General features: G+C 40.9%; 1 protein-coding gene across 1 annotated transcript in view; it reads left to right on the top strand.

Moving 5' to 3' along the window:
* The window catches only part of HERC1 (HECT and RLD domain containing E3 ubiquitin protein ligase family member 1), a 206,979-nt gene extending 184,368 nt beyond the window's left edge, over nucleotides 1-22,611 (top strand). The window contains exons 64-78 of the mRNA XM_079125763.1: nucleotides 399-537; nucleotides 1,937-2,118; nucleotides 2,799-2,954; nucleotides 3,705-3,827; nucleotides 5,069-5,171; nucleotides 6,887-7,056; nucleotides 8,857-8,995; nucleotides 10,992-11,161; nucleotides 12,338-12,507; nucleotides 12,778-12,943; nucleotides 14,144-14,220; nucleotides 15,162-15,414; nucleotides 15,934-16,086; nucleotides 19,257-19,562; nucleotides 22,211-22,611. Of these exons, the coding sequence (XP_078981889.1) occupies nucleotides 399-537; nucleotides 1,937-2,118; nucleotides 2,799-2,954; nucleotides 3,705-3,827; nucleotides 5,069-5,171; nucleotides 6,887-7,056; nucleotides 8,857-8,995; nucleotides 10,992-11,161; nucleotides 12,338-12,507; nucleotides 12,778-12,943; nucleotides 14,144-14,220; nucleotides 15,162-15,414; nucleotides 15,934-16,086; nucleotides 19,257-19,562; nucleotides 22,211-22,396 (2,493 nt within the window). The 3' untranslated portion in view covers nucleotides 22,397-22,611. The remainder of the gene's footprint in view (nucleotides 1-398; nucleotides 538-1,936; nucleotides 2,119-2,798; nucleotides 2,955-3,704; nucleotides 3,828-5,068; nucleotides 5,172-6,886; nucleotides 7,057-8,856; nucleotides 8,996-10,991; nucleotides 11,162-12,337; nucleotides 12,508-12,777; nucleotides 12,944-14,143; nucleotides 14,221-15,161; nucleotides 15,415-15,933; nucleotides 16,087-19,256; nucleotides 19,563-22,210) is intronic.
* Nucleotides 22,612-22,621: the final 10 nt, after the last annotated feature.

The following is a 22,621-nucleotide window of genomic DNA, read 5'->3' as shown; positions in this document are numbered from 1 at the left end:
TTTATTTATTTTTTATGTGGTGCTGAGAACTGAACCCAGTGCCTCACAAGTGCTAAGCAAGTGCTCCACCACTGAGTCACGACCCCAGCCCCCCACTTTCTTCTTGTATCTGTGTTGTATTAATGATATTGTTTTTAACTCTGCACAGTTAGCTGAAATCCCTGTAGATAACATGGTTCAAAACTATCTTAGATAGGCCTTATCTATCTCTTGGTGAAGTAAGCAGTTTCATAGTAATCAAGAGATAGGAAAACCATAGTTAATAACCTATCCCCTTTAGTTAAAATGATAAAAGAACTGATGAAGATATCCTTGGGATACATGGAAACATTCAAATGTTTGTACATTACAATGAAATAATAAAAGGGTAATTTTTTAATTGTTTGCTTTTATACTAGGTCATATGTGGTCAGAATTGTACATTTGTCATCCAGGCCAATGGTACAGTGTTGGCTTGTGGGGAAGGAAGTTATGGCAGATTAGGACAAGGAAATTCTGATGACCTTCATGTGCTGACAGTTATTTCGGCTTTACAAGGTAAAACTGTCCTTAATTTTAAAATGTTCAGAAATTATGACCTAACTGTAAAAATATTTGCTTATTTTGGAACTTATCTCACACCTTTGTTAGATAAAATCATAGGTTTTCACTTTATATTTGAATCCTTGTTTAGGCATATATATGGTCATTCTTTTTTAAATATGTTTTTAGTTGTAGATGGACATAATATCTTTATTTCTTTATTTTTATGTGGTACTGAGGATTGAACTCAGTGCCTCACATGTGCGAGGCAAGTGCTCTACCACTGTGCTACAGCCCCAGCCCTGTACAGTCTTAAGTTATGTATTTTAAGCTATTTTATTTTGCATGTTATTTATAATTGCAATGCTAGTATTCAGGATATATTAAATAACTATTTTTGAGATGACTGTAACCAAATTCTTTAAAATTATAAAAGTACAATTTGACAACTACAGCAATAGCTATCAGGCTTGTTTCATTAAAATTACAAGTTAGTTTTATATGAAAATATGCAAATAGGCATCTCCCGCAGAGTTCTGTGAGACTTGGTGAAAGAAAACCTGTGGAAAAACCGCTGAGGGAGCTCTTGGCTTGTTCTCTAAGTGAACTCTCACTGATTCTGAAGCCTTAAAAGAAAGCACAGAGGGCTTTTTATTGGTGGGGGGAGTAGGGACAGTACCAGGGATTGAACTCAGGGGCACTCGACCACTGAGCCACATCCCCAACCCTATTTCATATTTTATTTAGAGACAAGGTCTCACTGAGTTGCTTAAAACCTCACTTTTGCTGAGGCTGGCTTTGAACTCTCGATCCTCCTGCCTCAGCCTCCCGAGCTGCTGGGTTTACAGGCATGTGCCACCACACCTGACACAAAGGGCTTTTTAAAAGTAAAAACATAAGAGTAACAGTTCAGAATGGATTTCTGGAAAGTTCTACGTGTCTTTCCTGGAGATCTAGGTGGAAAGAGTGCAGCAGTAGGAATGGGAACATTGACTGGTGACCTGTCTATTCCTTCTGGTCCCTGGCTTTGGAACCTTCCTCAATCTTATTTGATCTTTTTGTGACTTAATGTTTGCAATTGTAAAAGGGTGATACTAGTATCTGCTTCCTAGGTTCTGTGTGAAAACAGGAAATGAGAAAATTCATGTAAAGCATTTATAGAAGTGGCTAGAACACAGTTGTTAGTGACTATAACTGCTGTAGTCATCATCTTCCTTGTCACCATCATTAGTTTATGTAACTGCTTCCAATTTTGCCAGGTTTTGGCTACATGTTTGATTTAAAACAAGTTAATTTTTATTTCAGTAGTACCATTTTGGTGTTTTTCAATTCTGAGGGCATTCTGTAGTAGCTGCAAATAAAGAAAGAAGTCTTAATGTCCAGTGACATCTGTTGGATTTCTGCTCTGTTCCAGGCTTTGTGGTGACCCAGCTGGTGACTTCCTGTGGTTCTGATGGGCACTCCATGGCCCTGACGGAAAGTGGTGAAGTCTTTAGCTGGGGAGATGGCGACTATGGTAAACTTGGCCATGGGAACAGTGACAGGCAACGGCGGCCGAGGCAGATTGAGGCCTTACAAGGCGAAGAAGTGGTACAGGTCAGAACATGGATAAGTTTGCCTTTGAATGTAAATCTAGTTTTTGAATAGCTCAAAATGTAAATCTAGTTTTTGAATAGAATTCTTAAATTTAGGTAACAGTAAATAATAGTAAAAATGTATTACACAAGTATTATAAAAGATCCAGTTTTTGATTGCAGAGATTCATTCTTAATCTTGTCAGAAGTTTGAATGGACTTTGGTGTAAGAAAGAACTTCCTTTTCCTACGCCAGCTGGTTGGTGCAGGATAGGGTGCTATAGGCCCTTGGAGAAAACTCTAGGAGCTTACTTAGGTTCTATCATTTTTGTTACACAAGCTGATTCCATATACATCTTCTGAAAAATCAGTTAGAGATCTAAAATAATATTGTAAAATTACATAGCACCCTAGAATTCTCAAAAAATTTCCCATTCATTATCTCATTTAGTGGAGATTAGTTAATCACAACTTAAGAGTTACTCTAATGTTTGTACTTTAACTTGGTTTTCCTGAGGCTGGGGAGGGAGATCAGACTTGGAGGAGCAGGAGAGTCACTTGGGTAAATAGAATATATTGGTCTTGAAGATCCTGACTTGTCACTGAAGTTTATTGCTACATTAATAACCAAAAGTGTTTGATATATTTCTTTCTCATTATCTCCTTTCTTTAAAACGTCTTTTCTCCTTTGTTCTGTCCCAGATGTCTTGTGGCTTTAAGCACTCAGCAGTGGTAACTTCAGATGGCAAACTATTTACCTTTGGTAATGGTGACTATGGTCGTCTGGGTCTTGGCAACACCTCTAACAAAAAACTTCCTGAGAGAGTGACTGCACTGGAGGGATATCAGATTGGACAAGTATGGAATAAGTCAATACAGTGTTTTAACTGAGAGTAATTTCTCTCTTTTTTGTGTACTTAGACATTCTCCTTTCAGGAAGACCCAGGATCGCGAGTTGTACTTCTGCACATTTTGGTTGGTCTAGTTGACAGTTTTTTATAACTTTTCCAATGTGAAAATTCACATTTTAGGGCAAGAAAAATCATGTCCTTATTTCAGGATGTGAATATTTTAGAACCTCCATAGAGCGCTAATAAAACTTGGTATAAAACCTTTAAACAATACAAATGTCTGTGGCTCCTTTCTGGCAGTCTTGAATTTGATGGCTGAATTGCAACATCGATGGTAGCTACAGCTCTCAGCAGTAGTTGGCCCTGCTGTGCACATTGAGAGTATTGCCAGCAACAGAATAAGATATGTTTGTCTTTTTTCCCTATATCTTATTCCTTAGACACTTTCTGGTATGAATGAATATTTTTGATTTATATGTATTTTTTTCCTATTTTTTGTACTTTTTGATTCTTAGTCACAGTTTATTTGAAGGATTTCATTTTGAAGAAGAAAGTTATTTTTTATGTGTGTGGACGTTAGGAATTATATCAGCTGACCCATTTTGGTTAACATTTATAGTAGGTGCTGAGGCCAATAAAATTCTTCAGAAATACAGCCAAATTTTCCAATGAAGTAGAAAAAAAATGGTCCCAGAAACAGGGTGATAGTGTTTTAGGTCTTATGATTTGCCTTATTGAATACCTCTTGTTTTTCTAGGTGGCCTGTGGGCTAAATCACACTTTGGCTGTGTCAGCAGATGGTTCCATGGTGTGGGCTTTTGGAGATGGAGACTATGGAAAACTAGGCTTAGGAAATTCCACTGCAAAATCTTCACCTCAGGTCAGTTAGTGCCTTTAATCTAGGCTTTCAGGTAATGAAAATCAGTTTTCTTTTTTAAAAAATATTTTTTATTTTATAGACCTTTATTTTATTCATTTATTTATATGTGGTGCTGAGAATTGAACCCACCCAGTGTCTCATACATACTAGGCAAGCACTCGACCACTGAGCCACAAGCCCAACCCAAAAATTAGTTTTCATCTATGTCAGTACCTCTTTTTAGGTGGAAATAATTTACCTTTAACATTTTTGGTATTTCATAATGAAGTTTAGAAGTTTTCTATTGATTTTTCTTGAATGTCCAGCATTCTAGATCGTGATTTTAAATAAGTCATTGAGAGCTAAGCTGGATGTGAAAATTCTGCAAGAATAAGCCTTTATCTCTGTAGACAGCTGAAACACTATAGAACTATGTCCCGTGTAGAGAAGAAATAATTAGAAATATCTCCAGGGTCTCTTTTGGAGGTAACCATGGACAGTCTTTATAATCTTCTGCTTGCAGCTGCTATTTCAGCTTATCATTTAGACTGAATTTATACAGGTGTGCATTTCTTTTTAAAAAACAATGTAAAGGAAATTTGAGTATATAAAAACATATGTTAGAAACCATTATTCACATCTTAGAAGGTTCAGCCCTGCAGAAGACTTCCCATGCAGTTATTTTATGTGGGTTTTCTTGATACATTTGTGATGTACGAGTACTCAGTTTATCTTCAACTTCAGATTCAACATCATCTGCAGTCCGTGACATCATGATAGCTAAACTAGTGAATATTCAACTACGGATGTAGAGAGAAAGGAACACCCTTGCTGGGGGGACATAGAAAACAGCTCTTGCTGGGGGGACATAGAAAACAGCTCTTGTCACCTCTGACAGCTCAAAAAGTCTGAAAGGGAGCGATCCATGGCCTGTGGGCTCTTGCATGGATTTTAAAAGCGCATGGCATTCCCTTTGTTCTCCGTTGCCCACAGGAATGCTTCCACTTCACATGGGCCCCTGCACACTCTTTCCCCAAAATTTATTTAGTTCACAGAGCAGTAGGATAAAATACATTTAGGAGTGTAAATTTGTGTGGAAATGATAATTTCCACATTATCATGTGATAATTAGTAATTTATTAGGGAGGTGATAATTAGTAATTTTATTGGAAGAGTGTCTTTGACTTTGTACAATGCCAGTAGGCAAATTCAAGAGGGTATTTTCCCCTTTTTAAAGTATGTTCCTTACATTTATTTTGCAGAAAGTTGATGTCCTTTGTGGAATCGGAATAAAAAAGGTTGCTTGTGGAACTCAGTTTTCTGTTGCTTTGACCAAGGATGGTCATGTGTATACCTTTGGTCAAGGTAAGGTGTTTTTCAGCTTATATTGCTTGTTTCGTGCATACACATATTATAGAAACATTTGCATTCTCTTTGTAAAGAAGGTGATCTGAATTGAGTAAATTTTGTGCTGAATGTTCAGTAGCCACCATGACCCTCATTCACTTGCTACTTTCTGTTCTGTTTAACTTTTTTTAAGGACAGTCAATCCTTGCATTAAAGTTCCTCATGCCAGACCCTTAACTCTTGATAGAAGTGCCCCTTCTCAGGTCTCTCTCTTCCTCCTTTCTACCACCTATACCAGGCTGATACAAATAGTGCCTAGAGCACCAGTGCTCCTCCCTCACTCTTCATCCCTTCTGGGGATTGGGGCTGCAAATCTTAGGTAGTGGAAGAATTCATAGGCACTCTGTCTTCAGATCCTGAGTAGGTTTGCAACCTGTACATTCCAAGTGGGATTCCTTGGCAGTTAATTCACTTTGTTAAGTGGGATCTGTTGCTTTGTTGTTGTGACTGCGGGGTATGTGAGGCAATTGTGAGAAAGAGGAAGAAGTAAACCATGACTGAAGTTTCTAGTGTTGAGAGAACATTGATTCTATTGACTGATAAATAAGCTGGTTTGTGGGGAAAGGGAGATAAGGAGATGGGGTTGAGTCATGTTGAATGGGGGCCTTCTGCCCTAGATATATACAAGGAAATGTCTAGCAGGCAATTGAGAATTTAAATCTGGAACTGCAGGGCTGAGGTTGCACCTCATAGGAAGAGTGCTTGCCTGGCATGTGTGAGGCACTGGGTTCCATCCTCAGCACTGCTATAAAATAAATGAGTAAAATAAAGGCCCATCAACAACCAAAAAAATTTTTTTTAAAAATCTGGAACTGCAGAAATAGTAGGTGTAGAGGTGCAGGTTGGGAACATTAGTGACATAATGGTGGTAGTTAAATTCTTAACAGTAGGATCTAAGAAACCCAAAGAGTGGAAAGGAAAAAAAAAAAAAAAAAGACTAGAATTGTGGGAATGTGAATAAAGGGCAGGTGAGCACAGGATGAAGACTCATGCAAGTTGGATTTGAAAGAAGCGGTGAGAGAGGTAGCTGGTGGGCCAGGATAGTATGGAGTCTCTGAGGGGCAGTAGGAGCTCAGGCTACTATCAGAGGTTATGTGGAGTTCCCGTAGGCTGGACCTGAGAAGTAGCCCCTGCAGTGGGCAGTTAGGATCCAACTCATGTCTTCAAGAGTACAGTTTCAGAGCACTATGGAGAGTGGAAGTCAGGCTGCCAAAGGTGGCCATGCCAAATGAGCCTGGAGGACATTGAGCAGCAGAGATTGGCCACTTTTTAGAAATTAGGCAAGGTGAAGAGAGAGGTTGGATGGAAATTTGAGAATAAGTCAGGATGATATCTTTTTTAAGAAGGTAAGAAACTTCAGGACCTTTTTGAACTATGTACCAGTCCATTCAAGTATGAGGATACTAAGGAACCTCTTGGTTTGAAATAAGCTACTGATTTAGATTTATTTTTTTTTTTTTATTTTTATGAATAAGGAGACTGGGGCATTTGATAAAGAAATAGCTTCAGACTTTTTATTTACTTAGAATCTGGCATATCTTGTCAGAATAGCAGCTTTTTGCCCCAATGAGTCATATGTAATTGCTGTTGCATCATAAAAAGTTAAATGACTGACTAGAAAACAGAAAAGGACTGTGACATGCCATCTAGAACACTTCCTCTTATTTTTTCAGATCGCTTGATAGGCTTGCCTGAGGGACGTGCCCGCAATCATAATCGGCCACAGCAAATCCCTGTCCTCGCTGGAGTGGTCATTGAAGATGTGGCAGTTGGTGCTGAACACACACTTGCTTTGGCATCAACTGGAGATGTATATGCCTGGGGGAGCAATTCAGAAGGGCAGGTAAATATCTTGTTTGCTACTTTCTCTATTTTAGAAATCTGACAACATTCTTCATTTGGGAAAAAGGTATGGTAAGAAATTCATAATAGCTACCACAGTGTTCAGGCACATCTTTTTGCCATGGGACTGATTATTTTGTGAGTCTAGTTATACATCTCTCTCTCTTGATTGCAGCAAAGGGAATATTATACCATTGTTTTAAAAAAACAGGCTAGATGTGGTGGCCAGCCTCAGCAACCTAGTGAGACTCTGTCTCAAAATAAAAAATGACTGGGAACGTAACTAGTGGTAAAGAGTCCCCAGGTTCGGGGCTGGGGATATAGCTCAGTTGGTAGAGAGCCTGCTTCGCATGCACAAGGCCCTGGGTTCAATCCCCAGCACCGCAAAAAAAAAAAAAAAAGAGTCCCCAGGTTCAATTTCCAGTATAGACACACACACACACACACACACACACACACACACACGCACGCACACACGCGCACACACACACGCGCGTACAACAGCTGTGTCTATAATTCCAGCAACTCAGGAGACTGAGGCACGAGGCTCACAAGTTTGAGGCCAACCTGGCAGCTTAGGGAGACCCCATTTCATAAATGCAAAAGGACTGGGGATGTACCTCAGTGGTAGAGCACCTCTGGGTTCCACAGCCAGTACTGCAGAAAACAACACAAATGTCTGGCAATAGAGTAGTAGAGTGATTAATGGGATTAACTGAGCATGTGTGAGAGAAAGAGAGAGAGAGAGTGTGTGTGTGTATGTGTGGTGTGTGTGTCTGCACACACTGATAAGTGCCTCACACATAGTATGTAGCACTATATAAATATTTGCTTATTATCATAATCATTGCTACAGCAATACGTGAGATTAGGACCTGGGAACACTAATTGATCCCAAAAAAGGAAAGAATGAAACAATAATACTTTTGTATTTTATAATGTGACAATATATGAAGTATGGGAGGAAGTCTTGTCATCCTCATTATTCATAGGTGTAAACTAAACCTCTGAGAGATTGAGAAAAGACTCAAATTTAATGTGTTCAGCCCCTTCTATATGTGGAGCAGAAAGAAACCTAAGTGGGAGATGTCTGAGATGCCTGCCACAACAGTGGCTTTCAACCTCACATGCAAAGCCACTGTCTTTCCTCCATAAATCCTCTCATTGGGTCTCATTGTCCTTAAAACCAAGAACCTAAAGTTTAAGGTCTGGTATTATTCATAGTAGCCTCTATTTGGCTGTTGTGGTCTCCTCATCTCTGCATTAGCAGGTGAAGAAGCTGCTCATCACTGATTGCAAGTTGTCTTAATGAGAGGAGAGTTAATGTTGAAGACACCTTTGGGAATTTCCTGGCCAGGCCTCCACGTGATCCTCCCTACTGATATTGAGTGACTTAGCTGCTGCAATGCTGGTACCCCAGTCCGATCCTTAGAACAGATATCTGGAGAGCCATGTATTTTTTGCATATGTTTATTGTTATAGACACCAATATGTTTTAATAAAACTGTACAGATCATTCTGTTATGTTTTGACTTCCCAAGTACACATTCCCTTTCCAGAAATGGAATCCATGGATGTGTTCAGTCCTTAGGACAAATCTATAAGGTTTGGAATGACCTAGTTGCAGCTTAGTTTTTAGGAGACATTCTGAGCTGTGAGAAATGATATGATAGAGAAAAAAAAATCAGAATTTATTTCATTAATGTTGGTACTTGGTATAGATATTAGCAGATTTCATCAACTTGATTTCTTATCTTCCTCTTTCTAATTGAATTTCTGTATATTTATTATTTACTCTCAGCTTGGCCTTGGCCATACCAACCATGTTCGAGAACCAACTCTGGTAACAGTTCTGCAAGGGAAAAACATTCGGCAGATCTCAGCTGGGCGTTGCCACAGTGCTGCATGGACAGCACCACCTGTCCCACCAAGAGCACCAGGTGAGGGACAGAGTGACCATGCTTCTGCAGCTGCTCTTTCATTGATATCCTGCTATACTGTTTGTTTGCCAGTCCCAGGCTATGTCCAGCATCTGTCTGCAACCATTAAACAAGACTTCCCCCATACAACTGGAGCATTTTTTTGTGCTACCAGCACCATAAATACTTCACAGCAGGCCTTTCTCCTGCTGACTTCAATATGAAGCTGTCCTTCTTTATAGCTCCAGAAGAAAACATGTCACTTAAGCAAGCAAAAATTTCTGATTTTAGAGAGCAACTGAGGAATTTTTTACATATAAAAATGTGACAACTAGCTTCCAAAGACTTACTTTTAGAAATAAAGATTAAAAGCCCTGAGAACTGTTTGTCACATTCCTCACACCAGTTACCATTTGAAATTATGAGTGTTGGCCCAGCAAATCCAGTTGCTGCCATTTTACTCCAATGTGTTGCAAGACTGGTGGGCATGTTTCAAGTTTTTGTTTTGTTATTTGTTATAAAATCCTTACAAAAAGTCTTAAAAAACATAATGTGGGGCTGGAGTTATAGCTCAGTGGTAGAGCACTTGCCTAGCACATGTGGGGCATTGGGTTTAATTCTCAGCACAACATATTAAAAAAAAAAAAAACGAATTGTGGGTACTTTCTGATTAGAGTTAATCTTTCATTCCCACAAATGAGCCATTACCTTAATTGTGGCATTTATCTTTCTTACATAGGTCTTTATATTTGAGTTGTTTCTTATCCAGGCCCCCAAACCCTTTGTTTCTACTATCCTCTGGTGTCTGTGGCACTAGAATTTCCTAAGCACCTTTGTGCCTAAGAGCTGAGAATACTCTTCCCTTTTTGCTAATCTCTCTACCTCTTAGCTGGCGGTCCTTGTGGAGGACTTCCCATAGAGATTGTTTTTTTCTTAAACACCCTAAGACCAAGATGGGGCTTAATGCAAAGTAGATTCTAAACAAGCAGGAGATGGTTTCTAGTTAACAGAATTCAGAGTGAGCAGTGCTGCTTTGCACTGACCATTTCAGGTCCTCAGTAGCCTTCAGCTTCTGGAAGGATTTTACTTCCATTTCAGGTCAGAGACTGCATTGTAGTAGTTAATTTAGGTTCAGACTCTGGGACAACATTGCCAGGACTAAGTCCTGGCTCCAGCACATATGATCTGAGTGACCTTGAGACTGTTTTCTTATTGAAAATGAGAGTAATATAGTACCTATTGCAAAGAGCTATAGGAGTAAATGAACCAATTCATGTAGAATTGTGAGAATAGTGCCAAGCACATAGAACGTACTCAAGAAATGTTAGCCTTTAGTAAGAGGAGTAATAATACCTCTGGGAATCAAGCCTTACAAATCTTAATATGCAGGAAACTCAAGTAAGTTGAGTATCTTGTTTTTAGTTCTTTGTATGCATTCATGAGGGGGTAGCTGAGGTTGCAGTCCTTGTAATCTCCTTTGTGCAGTGAAAAACCTTCATGAATCACGGAGCCTTTGATTCTGCCAAGGCAACTTTCTCCCAGATCTCTAGGGAGAGTGAAGGTGACTGCACTACCTTGCCCATTTCCATTTTCCAGTACTGTCTACCTGGTCCTCATTTGTACCCTTCATTATTATGAAGATGACAATTATTGAACATGAAAGGAAGAATTTGACTTCCTCCCCTCCCTCCCTTCTTTCCTGCCTTTAGAACTAAGTCCCATTGTTCATTGGGAAATTAAATTTCAGATGATCAGGTTTCCATAATGATAAGTTTTTTAAAGTTTTAAAAACTAATACAAGTGGATCAAAAAATTAAGGTGAATTAATGAATACAGGAATAGATACATAGATGAAAAGAGTAAATGTAGCAAAATATTAATTATAGAATTTACATAATGGAAGTGGGTATCTCTTGTATAATTATCTGTAGTTCTCTATGTGTCTGAAAATTTTCAAAATGCTGAAAGTAAAAGCAATGCATTTTCCTTCACATATGCTTGTTTGCTTTCCGGGCAGGTGTGTCAGTACCTCTGCAGCTGGGTCTGCCTGATGCAGTGCCCCCGCAGTATGGGGCCCTGAGAGAGGTGAGCATCCACACTGTGCGAGCCAGGCTCCGGCTGCTTTACCACTTCTCCGACCTCATGTACTCATCCTGGAGGCTACTGAATCTCAGCCCCAACAACCAGGTAACATGCTAGATGGGAAAGCAAAGCCCTTGATGAGCTTGCTAGGTCCCAGAACCTTTCTCTTGGCCTTTGGAAAATTATGACATGGTGAATACTTCCTTTACTCTTTGATCCAAAAGAAGCAGAAAAGAAAATTCTAGTCCCAATTTGTGACTGGTTTATTAGGGACAGTCCAGATATTGGTGCTTGTGATGCTGGACACAAAGTGGTCTTCCTTCTGTGGTTTGTCCACAGCTTGAGGAAGTATGAATGGCTAAGCATGTCATGTATTTTCTGCAAAGTCAAGTAGATAACTTAAGCACACAAAGCTATTGGGCAATTGTCAAAGTTGTATAAATCGATCTGAGAAATTGAGTGAACTTCTTTCTCTCCTTGTGAATGAGTATTCTGGGTCCTGTGGAGGGAAAGTGGGGAAAATAAAGTCAATCTGGCTGATTTGTCTGTTTGTATAGACAAGTTTAGTAATTCAGAAAGAAAGAAAGCTGACTTTGTTTAATATATAGGCATGTCTGCCAAAATATGGATCAGTTTGTAAAACTATTAGTCAAAAACCTTTGGGACCAGTGTTGGAGCACATGTGAGAAGTTTGGCAGTTCACTGTTAAAAGTAGTCAGCCAGGGGGCTGGGGCTGTGGCTCAGTGGTTGAGCACTTGCCTGTCGTTGTGAAGCACTGGGTTCCATTGTCAGCACCACATAAAAATAAATGAATAAAATCAAGGTATTGTGTCCATCACAACTAAAAAAAAGAAAAAAAGAAAAAAGACAAAAATAATCAGCCAACCAGAGGAATACTATGGAGCACTAAATAGGCTGTAAATAGGCAGAGAAATGTTAAGTGAGAAAAGCAACTGAAAATTCTATGTAAACACATATGGAATAAAACTGAAAAGAAATAGTGTCAGTGGGGTTATTCGGAAGGATTATGTATGATTTCATATGTGTATATGTATGTGTGCTTTTCTGTATTTTCTAAGTTTTTAAAAACTGGTAATCTATCAGAAAAAAATGTTTTAAAAAGTTACTAATAGTTTACTAATAGTAACTGATAGTTACTAATACTAATAGTGATACAAACGTTTATGCTTTTAAACTGCATTTCAAAAAGAATTTATGCTCTAAAAGTCAGAAGTTATTTAAGATTCATACCATTTCTGATTACTTTACTTTCTGTTACAGAATAGCACATCTCATTATAATGCTGGAACTTGGGGCATTGTACAGGGACAGCTGCGGCCTTTGTTAGCTCCACGAGTCTACACTCTCCCAATGGTGCGCTCCATAGGAAAAACCATGGTTCAAGGCAAAAACTATGGACCTCAAATTACTGTAAAGAGAATATCAACCAGGTTGGCATATGTGTGTGTAATTCACTAAATAGCTGGAATTTTTTTAGATGAATGTTACTACTAACTCATCTCTGTGAGGCTTAGTTTCCTCACTTATGAAGGATAGTAATGTGTTAGTACCTGAGGGAGTCACAATGGACACAGCACAGTTTTGCACTGCTCTCAAGCCCACCTGTTCTTACACTGATGGGAAGATACCTTTGGGGATCATTGTGATGATCTGGGGAAATTGGGGAGTTGTATTTCATTCCCTTCTTTTTTTTAAAAAAGAGGACGGAAGTGTAAGCCCATCTTCGTTCAAATAGCAAGACAAGTGGTTAAGCTGAATGCTTCAGACCTCCGTCTGCCCTCCCGAGCGTGGAAAGTTAAGCTGGTTGGAGAAGGGGCTGATGATGCTGGAGGAGTGTTTGATGACACCATTACAGAGATGTGCCAGGTATTTCCATGCAGTGTCTCTGCTGAGTTGCCCACTGTTACTGTTTCCAGTAATCACTCTGTCAGGCATGTTTTTATAAATGAGGCAAAGATGCATTTGTGAGCCTTGTATAAAGTTATACTGTTCTTTAGTGCTGGGAAGATGAATTATAGTGAGGGTTTGGGAAATGCTTTTTGAAGATACCTTACTGCATACATGTAAGTGCTTCACCATCTACCAATGACTCACCATCTGTTATGTTATAATATTGGCAGAGGAAACAACAATGACTCATAAGTACCTTTGTGTAGCAAACAAATCGGGGACCACCTAAGTGCTTTCTGATTTATTCTGGCACTTTTAGAACAAGGTGGAATTGCCAGGCTCCAGGGGACTTAGAAAAATAAGTGTTAAGTGTTTAAACCAGTTCCAATTTTAAGAGCCACACTGACAGCTTTTCTTCCAGATCAGCTTTGTCTCTTCAGCTTTGCCTAATATTGGGATTTTTCTGATAAACCCTATGACTAGAATAAAACTTGACTATCATTTATTGAGTCTATTTGAAATTTTAGCACACTGTGCTCACAGACACCCCTACTCCTCACTGGATGGACTTTCTCATCCTGGTTCTTGATACTGCAAGAGATTTTCCTAATGGAAGATTTCCTAATGTTATTTAAAATCAAAACCAGAAAATTAAAGTACAGAGATGGCTATCATATAGCATTATAAATTTCTCAAAATATTCTCTTTTTTTTTCACAGAAGGGAGTTTATTAAGCAAACAGAGTGTCTCCCTGCAGGTTAAGAGAGAAAATGAGAGGAAAAGAAAGGGAACGAGAAAGGGCATGTGCTAGAGAGAGTGGAAAAGCGAGGAGGATAGAGAGAGTAGGAGAGAGAGAAGCATGAGAAAACATGGCGGGGTAGCTACCTTGAAGCAGTTGGATTCCACCGGGCTAACAGGGGACCAATAACGGAGGAGGATACTTGCAAGCTGACTGATGAACCAATAGCTAGCTAGGATGTTCACAGATTGACAAGTGGTTGGGAGGCGGGGAAAATGGCTGCATCGGAAAGGGCAGGGAGAACAGCTTTGTACATTACATTCCCCTGTTTCTGTTTTTATCAAAATATTCTTTTTGCAGGATGATCTTGAATATAATTGCTCTCTTGATGCATTTGATCGTCATTTCTTAACAAAATGTTTTTCTTTCTTTTACAGGAACTTGAAACTGGGATAGTTGACCTTCTTATACCCTCTCCTAATGCCACCGCAGAAGTGGGTTATAATAGGGATAGGTAAGACGGTCAACAAGTGTTTATTGAATGTCTAAAATAATAACAACAACAACAATAACAATGGCTCACATTTATTAAGAGCTTCCTATGTACCTACCAGGCACTGTTCTAAGTGTTTCCCCTCATCCCCTCATCACAGATAAGGAGACAGACATTCCACCATGACTTGGTATTTATTATGGGACCAACTCAGTGGTAATACAGAGGAGAAAGGAATTTAGATTTGATTTTGAAACCTGACTTATTTTATGTTTCTGAAGGCTTAGGTGGTCTCCCTTTATTGAATTTTTTGCATCGTTAGTCACTGAAAAGCTCACTTATACTATCAAGTCACAGAGCTTAGTATTTTGCAGTTGCAGTTTATCCTTATGAATGTAAAATTTTAAATTTCGAATCCTACTTCGTGGACATGTAAATAATAAATGACATGATTATAGGAAATAGAAAATTCTGGAGCAAGTAGCTGAAAGACTGCTGGGCTATTTACTTGCCCTTTTATAGTTGTTCTTTTTAAAAACAACTAAAAAATATGGTCCCCATGCTATCAAAAACAGTAGCTATAGGCCATGTGTAGCTGTTGAGCACTCAGAAGTGGTTAGGCTTGCTAAAGAATTGAATTTTAAATTTCATTTATTAATTTATTATTTCTCTTATTTACTGCATTATAACTGCACATAATAGTGGAATTCATTGTTACATATTTATACATGCACATAATAATATAATTTGGTGATTTTCATTCCCTAGTACCTACACTTTCCCTTTCCTTCTCCTCTTCTTCTATTCTACTGATCTCTCTTCTATTTTTATGAGATTTAATGACTTTAAATAGCCACATGTAGTTAATGACTACTGTATTCAACAGCATAGGGCTAATCTAATGTTGTAGCTGCTATTTGAAATTTTTGTTGAAATTTAAAAATTTTCCTTCTCTTCTTTAGGTTCCTATTTAATCCCTCTGCTTGCCTAGATGAACACTTAATGCAATTTAAGTTCTTGGGAATTTTAATGGGAGTTGCTATTCGTACAAAGAAGCCTCTGGACCTCCACTTGGCCCCTCTGGTGTGGAAGCAGCTGTGCTGTGTCCCGCTTACCCTGGAGGATCTGGAGGAGGTGGATCTGCTCTACGTGCAGACCCTCAACAGCATTCTTCACATTGAAGACAGTGGCATTACTGAGGAGAGTTTCCATGAGGTAAATCCTGGCCTGTCATGTTTCTGCTGGTGTTGACTTCCTGTATGCACAGACAAGAGTTTTCTGTGTAGAGCCAGATATAGTCCTCCTCTTGCTATCAGGCTGATCTCATGGCTGCTCTTAGCAGCTCAATCCCAGCAGTCTCAGTAGCTTCTAATGAGTAGAGTTAGCTCCAGCTCCTGGCTTCTGCTCCTTCCACTTTAATGTATTTTTTGTCTATTAGAGTGGAGAACCAAGGGAACCAAGGTAGAGAGAAAGGCCTGGTTGATCAGGTTCAGCAGACCTGGTTTGAGGACAGACAGATTTGACTTTCTTTTTAACTGCAGCCAGATGAGCCAACACATTCTTGCTGATCAAGTAGCCTGATCCGTCATACCTATGGAGTTTGCTTTGTTTTTATCTTTAAAAATCTTGACTGTTACTGTTGTACAGTATGTGTCTGTGGCATGCTTTTTGTTGACATATCTGCCAGGTAATAAAATTCTTTTTTTTTTTTTTTTTTTTTTTTTCTGTTCTTAGATGATTCCTCTTGATTCTTTTGTTGGCCAGAGTGCTGATGGCAAAATGGTTCCCATAATCCCTGGTGGAAATAGCATCCCACTCACATTTTCCAATAGGAAGGAATATGTAGAAAGGGCCATTGAATATCGACTTCATGAGATGGACCGGCAGGTAAGCTGAAATCCTGAAGGAGGAGCATGTGAATGAGTGGGTTTATCTCCAAATGAGACCAGATTTGGGCATATGTAATTACTGCGTTGATTTATTTGTACTGTTTCAGACTGTAATCAGACTTCTCAGGCCAGATCTGTGGGTCTCCTATCTCCTTACTCAAGGCCTGAAATCAGCTCTGAATTGGTCATTGGTTGGATTGAGGCCAAGCTTTTACCCTGGCAGTCAAACCCTGTCTTCTCACTCTTCCTCAGTTCAGCGTATCCATACATCCACTGCTTCCCACCCCAGTTCCCCCAGTTCTGGCTGGGTCTTAAAATCCCAAGCACACTTCTTTCCCTCTTCTCTGCAACCCTTTAAGCCCCAGCTAGGAATTCATTTCCTTCAAGATCTGTTTTCCTCTGGGTCCCTAACCTATAGAGATTTCTTTTCCTTCTTTTGAAATCCCTTAAGATGTACCATGTGCTTCTCTTTGGTGGCCTAAGAACTAAACCCTAGTGTTTAGGTCTTGTTTCTTTACTTTATTTTTTAAGACCTTGAATGAAGAATGTGTTTCTTTTTCATTTAGCTTTTTTCTGTTCCAATACATAAGTAAGCATTTAATAAATGATGGGAATATGAAGGAATGACCATAGAAATGAATAGTGTCCAAAAATGTTTCTTTTGGTAATGTAACCATTAATAGCCATTTCAGTAATACTTATTTTCAAAATATAGTGGGTCTTCTTGAGAGCTGGACCCAAACTCTGTAGCTGTCAAGTTTTAGTAATTTGAAGTGTACATATTCCCTACTTTTTAATCCTGGCTCCTTCTTTGATTTTGATTCTGGCCCAAGTCCAGTCAGAAAAGTATTTCTCTTAGCTTACTGAAGGTAGATTCTGTCCATGATGCTCTTTACATAGCCAGGACTCAGGTTTTATCTCCAGTTTGTGAATGTTTTTAACATTCAGAGAGTAACTGACAAAAACTATATTGATTACCTCCACACCAGGCATTGTGCCAGGTACCCTCATGTGTAATTTTTCCTGTGATTACTCTGTGAGCCAAGAATTACTATCACTGTTTCACAAAAAAAGCACAAATCATAGAAAAGAGGTGGTGTGCCCACAGCAGAGCCAGGACCCGAGGCCAGGCTTCAGGGCAGTTGTCTAGGTTCTTCCACTAGCCCTTTCTCTGAGGGCCGGGTTGATGCTCCACTTCCTTTCAGCCATTCCCTGCCTTGTCCTTTTCAAGGTAATAGGCCTTTTCCTCTTTCATTTCCTCTTCATCTCTTAGAACTGAATGTCTTCCCATAACTGTCCCCACTTGTTCCCCTGCCACTTCCCAGCAGCCAGCCCTATCTCTCAGTATCATTTTTTTCCGGACAGTTTTTATTTCATATTGTACCAGGCGTGACTGCTTGGTTTTTGACATGCTTTGTCTTGGGTATTTCTTTCTTGTAGATTTTCCCCTATTGCCAGTTCCTGTTCCTCAGCCCTGGGCACAGCAACCTTAGTACCAGACATAACCCTCAGGCTTTCCCCAAGATGTGGTTCCTATTCACATTCTCAGAAGTTTTGTTGCTTATTGGAGATGATTTTGAGTTGGACACGAGGGAAGAATTTATGAAACAGACCTTGAACAGTGATTAGTTTGTGTTTAGGGTACTCGTTACTGTATAACCTTAGATGAGACATTACCCAGCCAGGCTGTGCTCAGCACTGTGCTAAGAGAACCAAAATGGTATAATTATGTAATCATTAGTATAAGCCACATGGCTTCCATGTAGTTTAAACCTTCATCAGAGTCATGTGGGCAGCAGTATTTATTTCATTCTTCAAATGAAAAGATTAAAATGATAGTTAGCAAGTAGTAGACCTGGGATTTAGAATTCAAGTTTCCTGAATTCTTTGTCTGTACTGACTCCCCATATTCACTTTATTCTTTGTGCTTTTTTTTCTTTCTTTTTGTTCCCCCTTTGGGTACCAGGGATTGAACTCAGGGGCACTCAACCACTGAGCCACATCTCCAGCCCTATTTTGTATTTTATTTAGAGACAGGGTCCCACTGAGTTGCTTAGTGCCTCGCCATTGCTGAGGCTGGCTTTGAACTCAATTCTCATGCCTCATCCTCCTGAGCTGCTAGGATTACGGGTGTGCACTGCTATACTTGGCTTCATTTTTTTTTTTTTTTTTTTAGTTGTTGATGGAGCTTTATTTTATTTATTTATATGTGATGCTGAGAATCAAACCCAGTGCTTCACACGTCAGGCAAGTGCTCTTCCACTGAGCCACATCTGCAGCCCTTCTTTGTATTTTATTTAGAGACAGAGTCTTGCTGAATTGCTTAGGACCTTGCTAAATTGCTGAGGCTGGCTTTGAACTCGCAATCCTCCTGCCTCAGCTGCCGAGCTGCTGGGATTACAGGCATGTACCACACCTTCATTTTGATTTGAGATAAGGTCTCATTCAGTTGCTGAGGCTGGCCTTGAACTTGTGATTGTCCTGCCTCAGCCTCCTGAGTTGCTGGGAATATGAGCATGTGCCACCAAGATAGGATATAACTATTTTCAAAAGAAAAATACAGCTGGGCAAATGATTCAGGAGGCTCAGGTAAAAGGTTGACAAGTTGGAGGCCAGAGTGGACAATGTAGCAAAACCATATCTCAAAATAAAATGAAGAAAGACTTGGGATGTAGCTCAGTGGTAGAGTGCTTGCCTAGCATGCTTGAGGCCCTGATTTGATCTCTGGTAGCACACATAAAAACACATACACACACAAAAAGGTGTATACACATGTATATGTGTGTGTATTTGTATGATATATATATTACAAATCAGTATAATGAATCCTCTAAGAGCTTCTTTGGTTGATGAAATTAAGTGCTCACACAGCACAGTTATAACACCCCACAGCCATGTGTGACCAGGAATATGAGTGAGTGGTTGACCATTGGGGAGCATTCTGGGGGCTGGGATTTTGTAGGGAGAGGAGGCAGGTTCCTAAGTGGACTTAACTGGGACAAGAGTCCTGGAGCAGGACAGAGCTCTAACAAGGGTGGTCCTGTTCACAGGCTTCAGGGTCTGGGGAGAAACATACAGGCAGCAGGTGCCCAGCCCAGTTGGGTCACCATGGGCGCACATCTTCTCACACATACACATGTTAAAATGAACACCCTCTCCCGGGAGCAGGTGGCTGCGGTCCGAGAAGGGATGTCCTGGATTGTCCCCGTGCCACTGCTGTCCCTTCTCACAGCGAAGCAGCTGGAGCAGATGGTGTGCGGGATGCCCGAGATATCTGTTGAGGTCTTGAAGAAGGTGGTGCGGTACCGTGAGGTGGATGAGCAGCACCAGCTGGTGCAGTGGTTCTGGCACACGCTGGAGGAGTTCTCCAACGAGGAGCGGGTGCTCTTCATGCGGTTCGTGTCTGGACGCTCTCGACTTCCGGCCAACACTGCTGACATTTCTCAGAGGTTTCAAATCATGAAGGTTGATAGGGTAAGTGGGCTCTTCTTCCTTCCTTGGTAATGTCTGCCTGTATTTCTTCCTTTCTGCTTGCATGCTGGGAAAACCAAACTGTGACCCTCAAGTAGGCCTGCTGATTCAGGATTTAATCTTTGGAATGTCTAGATTTTTAAAATACCAAGCAGTAAAACTTGTTCAGAAATATCACTTAGCTTTGGTGGAAAAGTTCTAAATGGATATAGAAGGCATACTGCAAGCAACAACCTTCCCTGAATCTTCCAGCATCTTCCCACGTTAAATCTGACCTTGGCAGAAGGATTATCATTTGCCTTTGTGTCTTATTCTCTGTGCTTTTTCGTTGTGGAACTTGTTTGTTTTCCTGAAGGTGCTAACCACCAACTGGCCTGTGTGTGCTGCAGTAGGGACCAACAGGTGCCGGGAGCAACACTAACATGCTCTGAACTTGTGTGGTGTGAACCTTGGGGCAAGTGGTGCTGCTTCTCTGTAGCCTAATGTAGTACCCCACCTGCAGAGCCCCAGCACAGCTGCACTTTTGACAGGTGGCTTAGCATAAAAGGGCTTTGAGTGTGAAGTGCATGCTGCTGCCAGAATCATCTTCCTTAAGCAGTCATTTGACCATATCACTCTCCTTTCAGACCTATCAGGGGCCTCTGCTTTGACTTGAGGATGTTTGCCAGCAGCCTTGGCTGCCTTAAACACCTCCATGGTCTTTGCCCCACCTTCTGGTGTCACCTCTTGGCACTTACCATGTTCTGGCCATAATGGGTTGCTTGCCTTACTCCCCAGCAGACCTTGCTGTTTGTAAACTTCTGTGGCTGTGTGTAGACTGCTTCCTCTACTTTAGTAAGTTCTCCTTCACACTCCTTTCCATCTACGCCTAGAAAGCCCATTAGCACAATGCCTGTGCTGCCTCCTCCAGGAAGCCTTCCCAGATGCTTTCCTGTGCCCCTCCCCCATGCCTGAAGGCAGACCTAGTCAGAGCTCCTTCTCTCAGCCTCCTGAGCACTTACTGCACTAAACTGGGGGGTCGGGGGGGGGGGCCTCCAATCTACCACACTCTTCCCAAGCCCTCCCTTATGTAGAAGCAGGCAGTCCCTGAGGAGGGCCCTTGGTGTTTGGTCAGAAGTGTGAAGATAAGTGGGTTTTCTTCAAACAAGGCCCTTATTCCAGTTTCATCATTCTGGCGTTTTTCCAGCAACTGTTTCTGGAAGTTGCTATAGCCAAAGCTTTGTGTCTTTCTGCTGCTTTCTGAGGCTGCAAGCCTGTACTTTGCTCTTGGGCTAGGCTCACTGGAGATGCCATATGCAGGAAGGGTTATGAAAAGACCCCTTCCATAAATTTTCTGCTTGACTAGCCAGAGACTATAAGTTTTAAATCCGTCTTGTTGCTTCAGTGTGGTGGAGAGGAGGAAATGGTTCCCTTCTATTCAGCTCTGGAAACAACCCTTGCCTTATGTCTATGCTGAGCTGTTCTGCCACCCAGCAGTTAATCCACCACTAATCTCCTGCCTAGGGGTCGTCAGCCTCAGAAAACTGACTACTTTGGGTGTTTCCTTGGTAGATAATTTTTCCAGTATCACATTTAAGTAATCTGAGCCCTCTGGTGGTGTTTCCCTCCCTTGCTGTTTTCAGTTTTTCTGCACTGGAGCTCTGTCATCACTGGCTCTGCTACTTTTAGGCTGCTGTCCCCCCCCTACCTCCCACCACTTTGAAATGCAGCCCAACTGAGTGTGGGGCTCTGAGAAGAGAGCTGATTTCAAGAGGAGACTGGGCAAGAAAGAGAGGGCAGTCTTTTTTTTTATAAACTTAATTTTTTAAAAAATATATCACAGTGTCATGTCATTACCATCATTAACAGATAGTTTGCAAAATGGTTGTTTGCTGGGAGGGACAGGGAGCATACATACTTATCTGTCCAATAGTAACCATTTTCATCTTTGTATAATTCTTTCTAGTCTTGACCTCAGTCATACACATTTTTTTGCAGGAGGTGTGTAGAATTTTGTTCTCTATTTTTTTCTAAACCTCATAATCTTTCCTAATCCCTTTTCTGGTTTGCTGTTGTCATAAGTATCATTTTAAATGACTGCATCATCATCAGTTAAATGCAGGCACTGGGATTTAACTGTTCCCTTCTCATCTGGGCTGAGTGCTGGCATCGATGGCAAGTGAAGAATGTAGAATACTCCCTGGTAGTGCAGTGAGGGAAGGAGGGGGCGATGGTGGCTCCCACAGCCAAGCAGTTACACCACACACTTGTTCCTTCCACTTCACGTGCCGTGCAGGGGAACTCCTGCAGCTGGCTTCGGTTCTGCACCCTCTTGGTGGACAAGAATGAATCTCACTGCGCTCTCGCTCTATGCCAGGCACTGCACGAGGCGTGTTCTCATGAGCAGTCCTGCCAGTCAGAGCTCATTGTTGCTTTCCACAAATGGGCCTTGGAGGAGGTGAGAAGAGGAAGGAAGCGTCTTCATCAAAAGCCTCAAGGGCTACAGGAAGGCAGAGCCTGTGCTTGTTCTTCCATGGCTTAGTCTCTGCTTTCACTCCAGATGGCCATGTTGTGTGTCTGTGTGCCTTTGGGGTGGTGGTCATGGGCAACCCCACTCCTCCTCCTAGCGCCCTGGTGCCCAGTCACAGCTCTGGGTCTCTCTCTCTCCGCAGCCTTACGACAGTCTGCCTACCTCACAGACCTGCTTCTTCCAGCTGAGGCTGCCCCCCTACTCCAGCCAGCTGGTCATGGCCGAGCGCCTGCGCTATGCCATTAATAACTGCCGCTCGATCGACATGGACAACTACATGCTCTCGAGAAACGTGGACAACACCGAGGGCTCTGACACTGACTACTGATGACCGTGGGTGCTGTCACCCCTCCTTTTTCTCAGTAATGCTCACTTCCAATTTGATGTTGATATACTTTTATGGTAACTACATAGATGTTTTAGGATCATAAACTGACATTATAAACAGTGGCCACATTTAGTTACTCTAAATGTAACAAAGAAATTATATGTTTTTATTTTTCTGTGATTGTACAAAAACAACAACAACAAAAAAAAACAAAAGCAAAGTGCT

Source organism: Sciurus vulgaris (assembly GCF_902686455.1).
Source record: "Sciurus vulgaris genome assembly, chromosome: 2".
Lineage (NCBI taxonomy): Eukaryota > Metazoa > Chordata > Mammalia > Rodentia > Sciuridae > Sciurus > Sciurus vulgaris.
The sequence above is the reverse complement of the archived record's forward strand: the minus strand, read 5'-3'. Positions and strand labels throughout refer to the sequence as shown.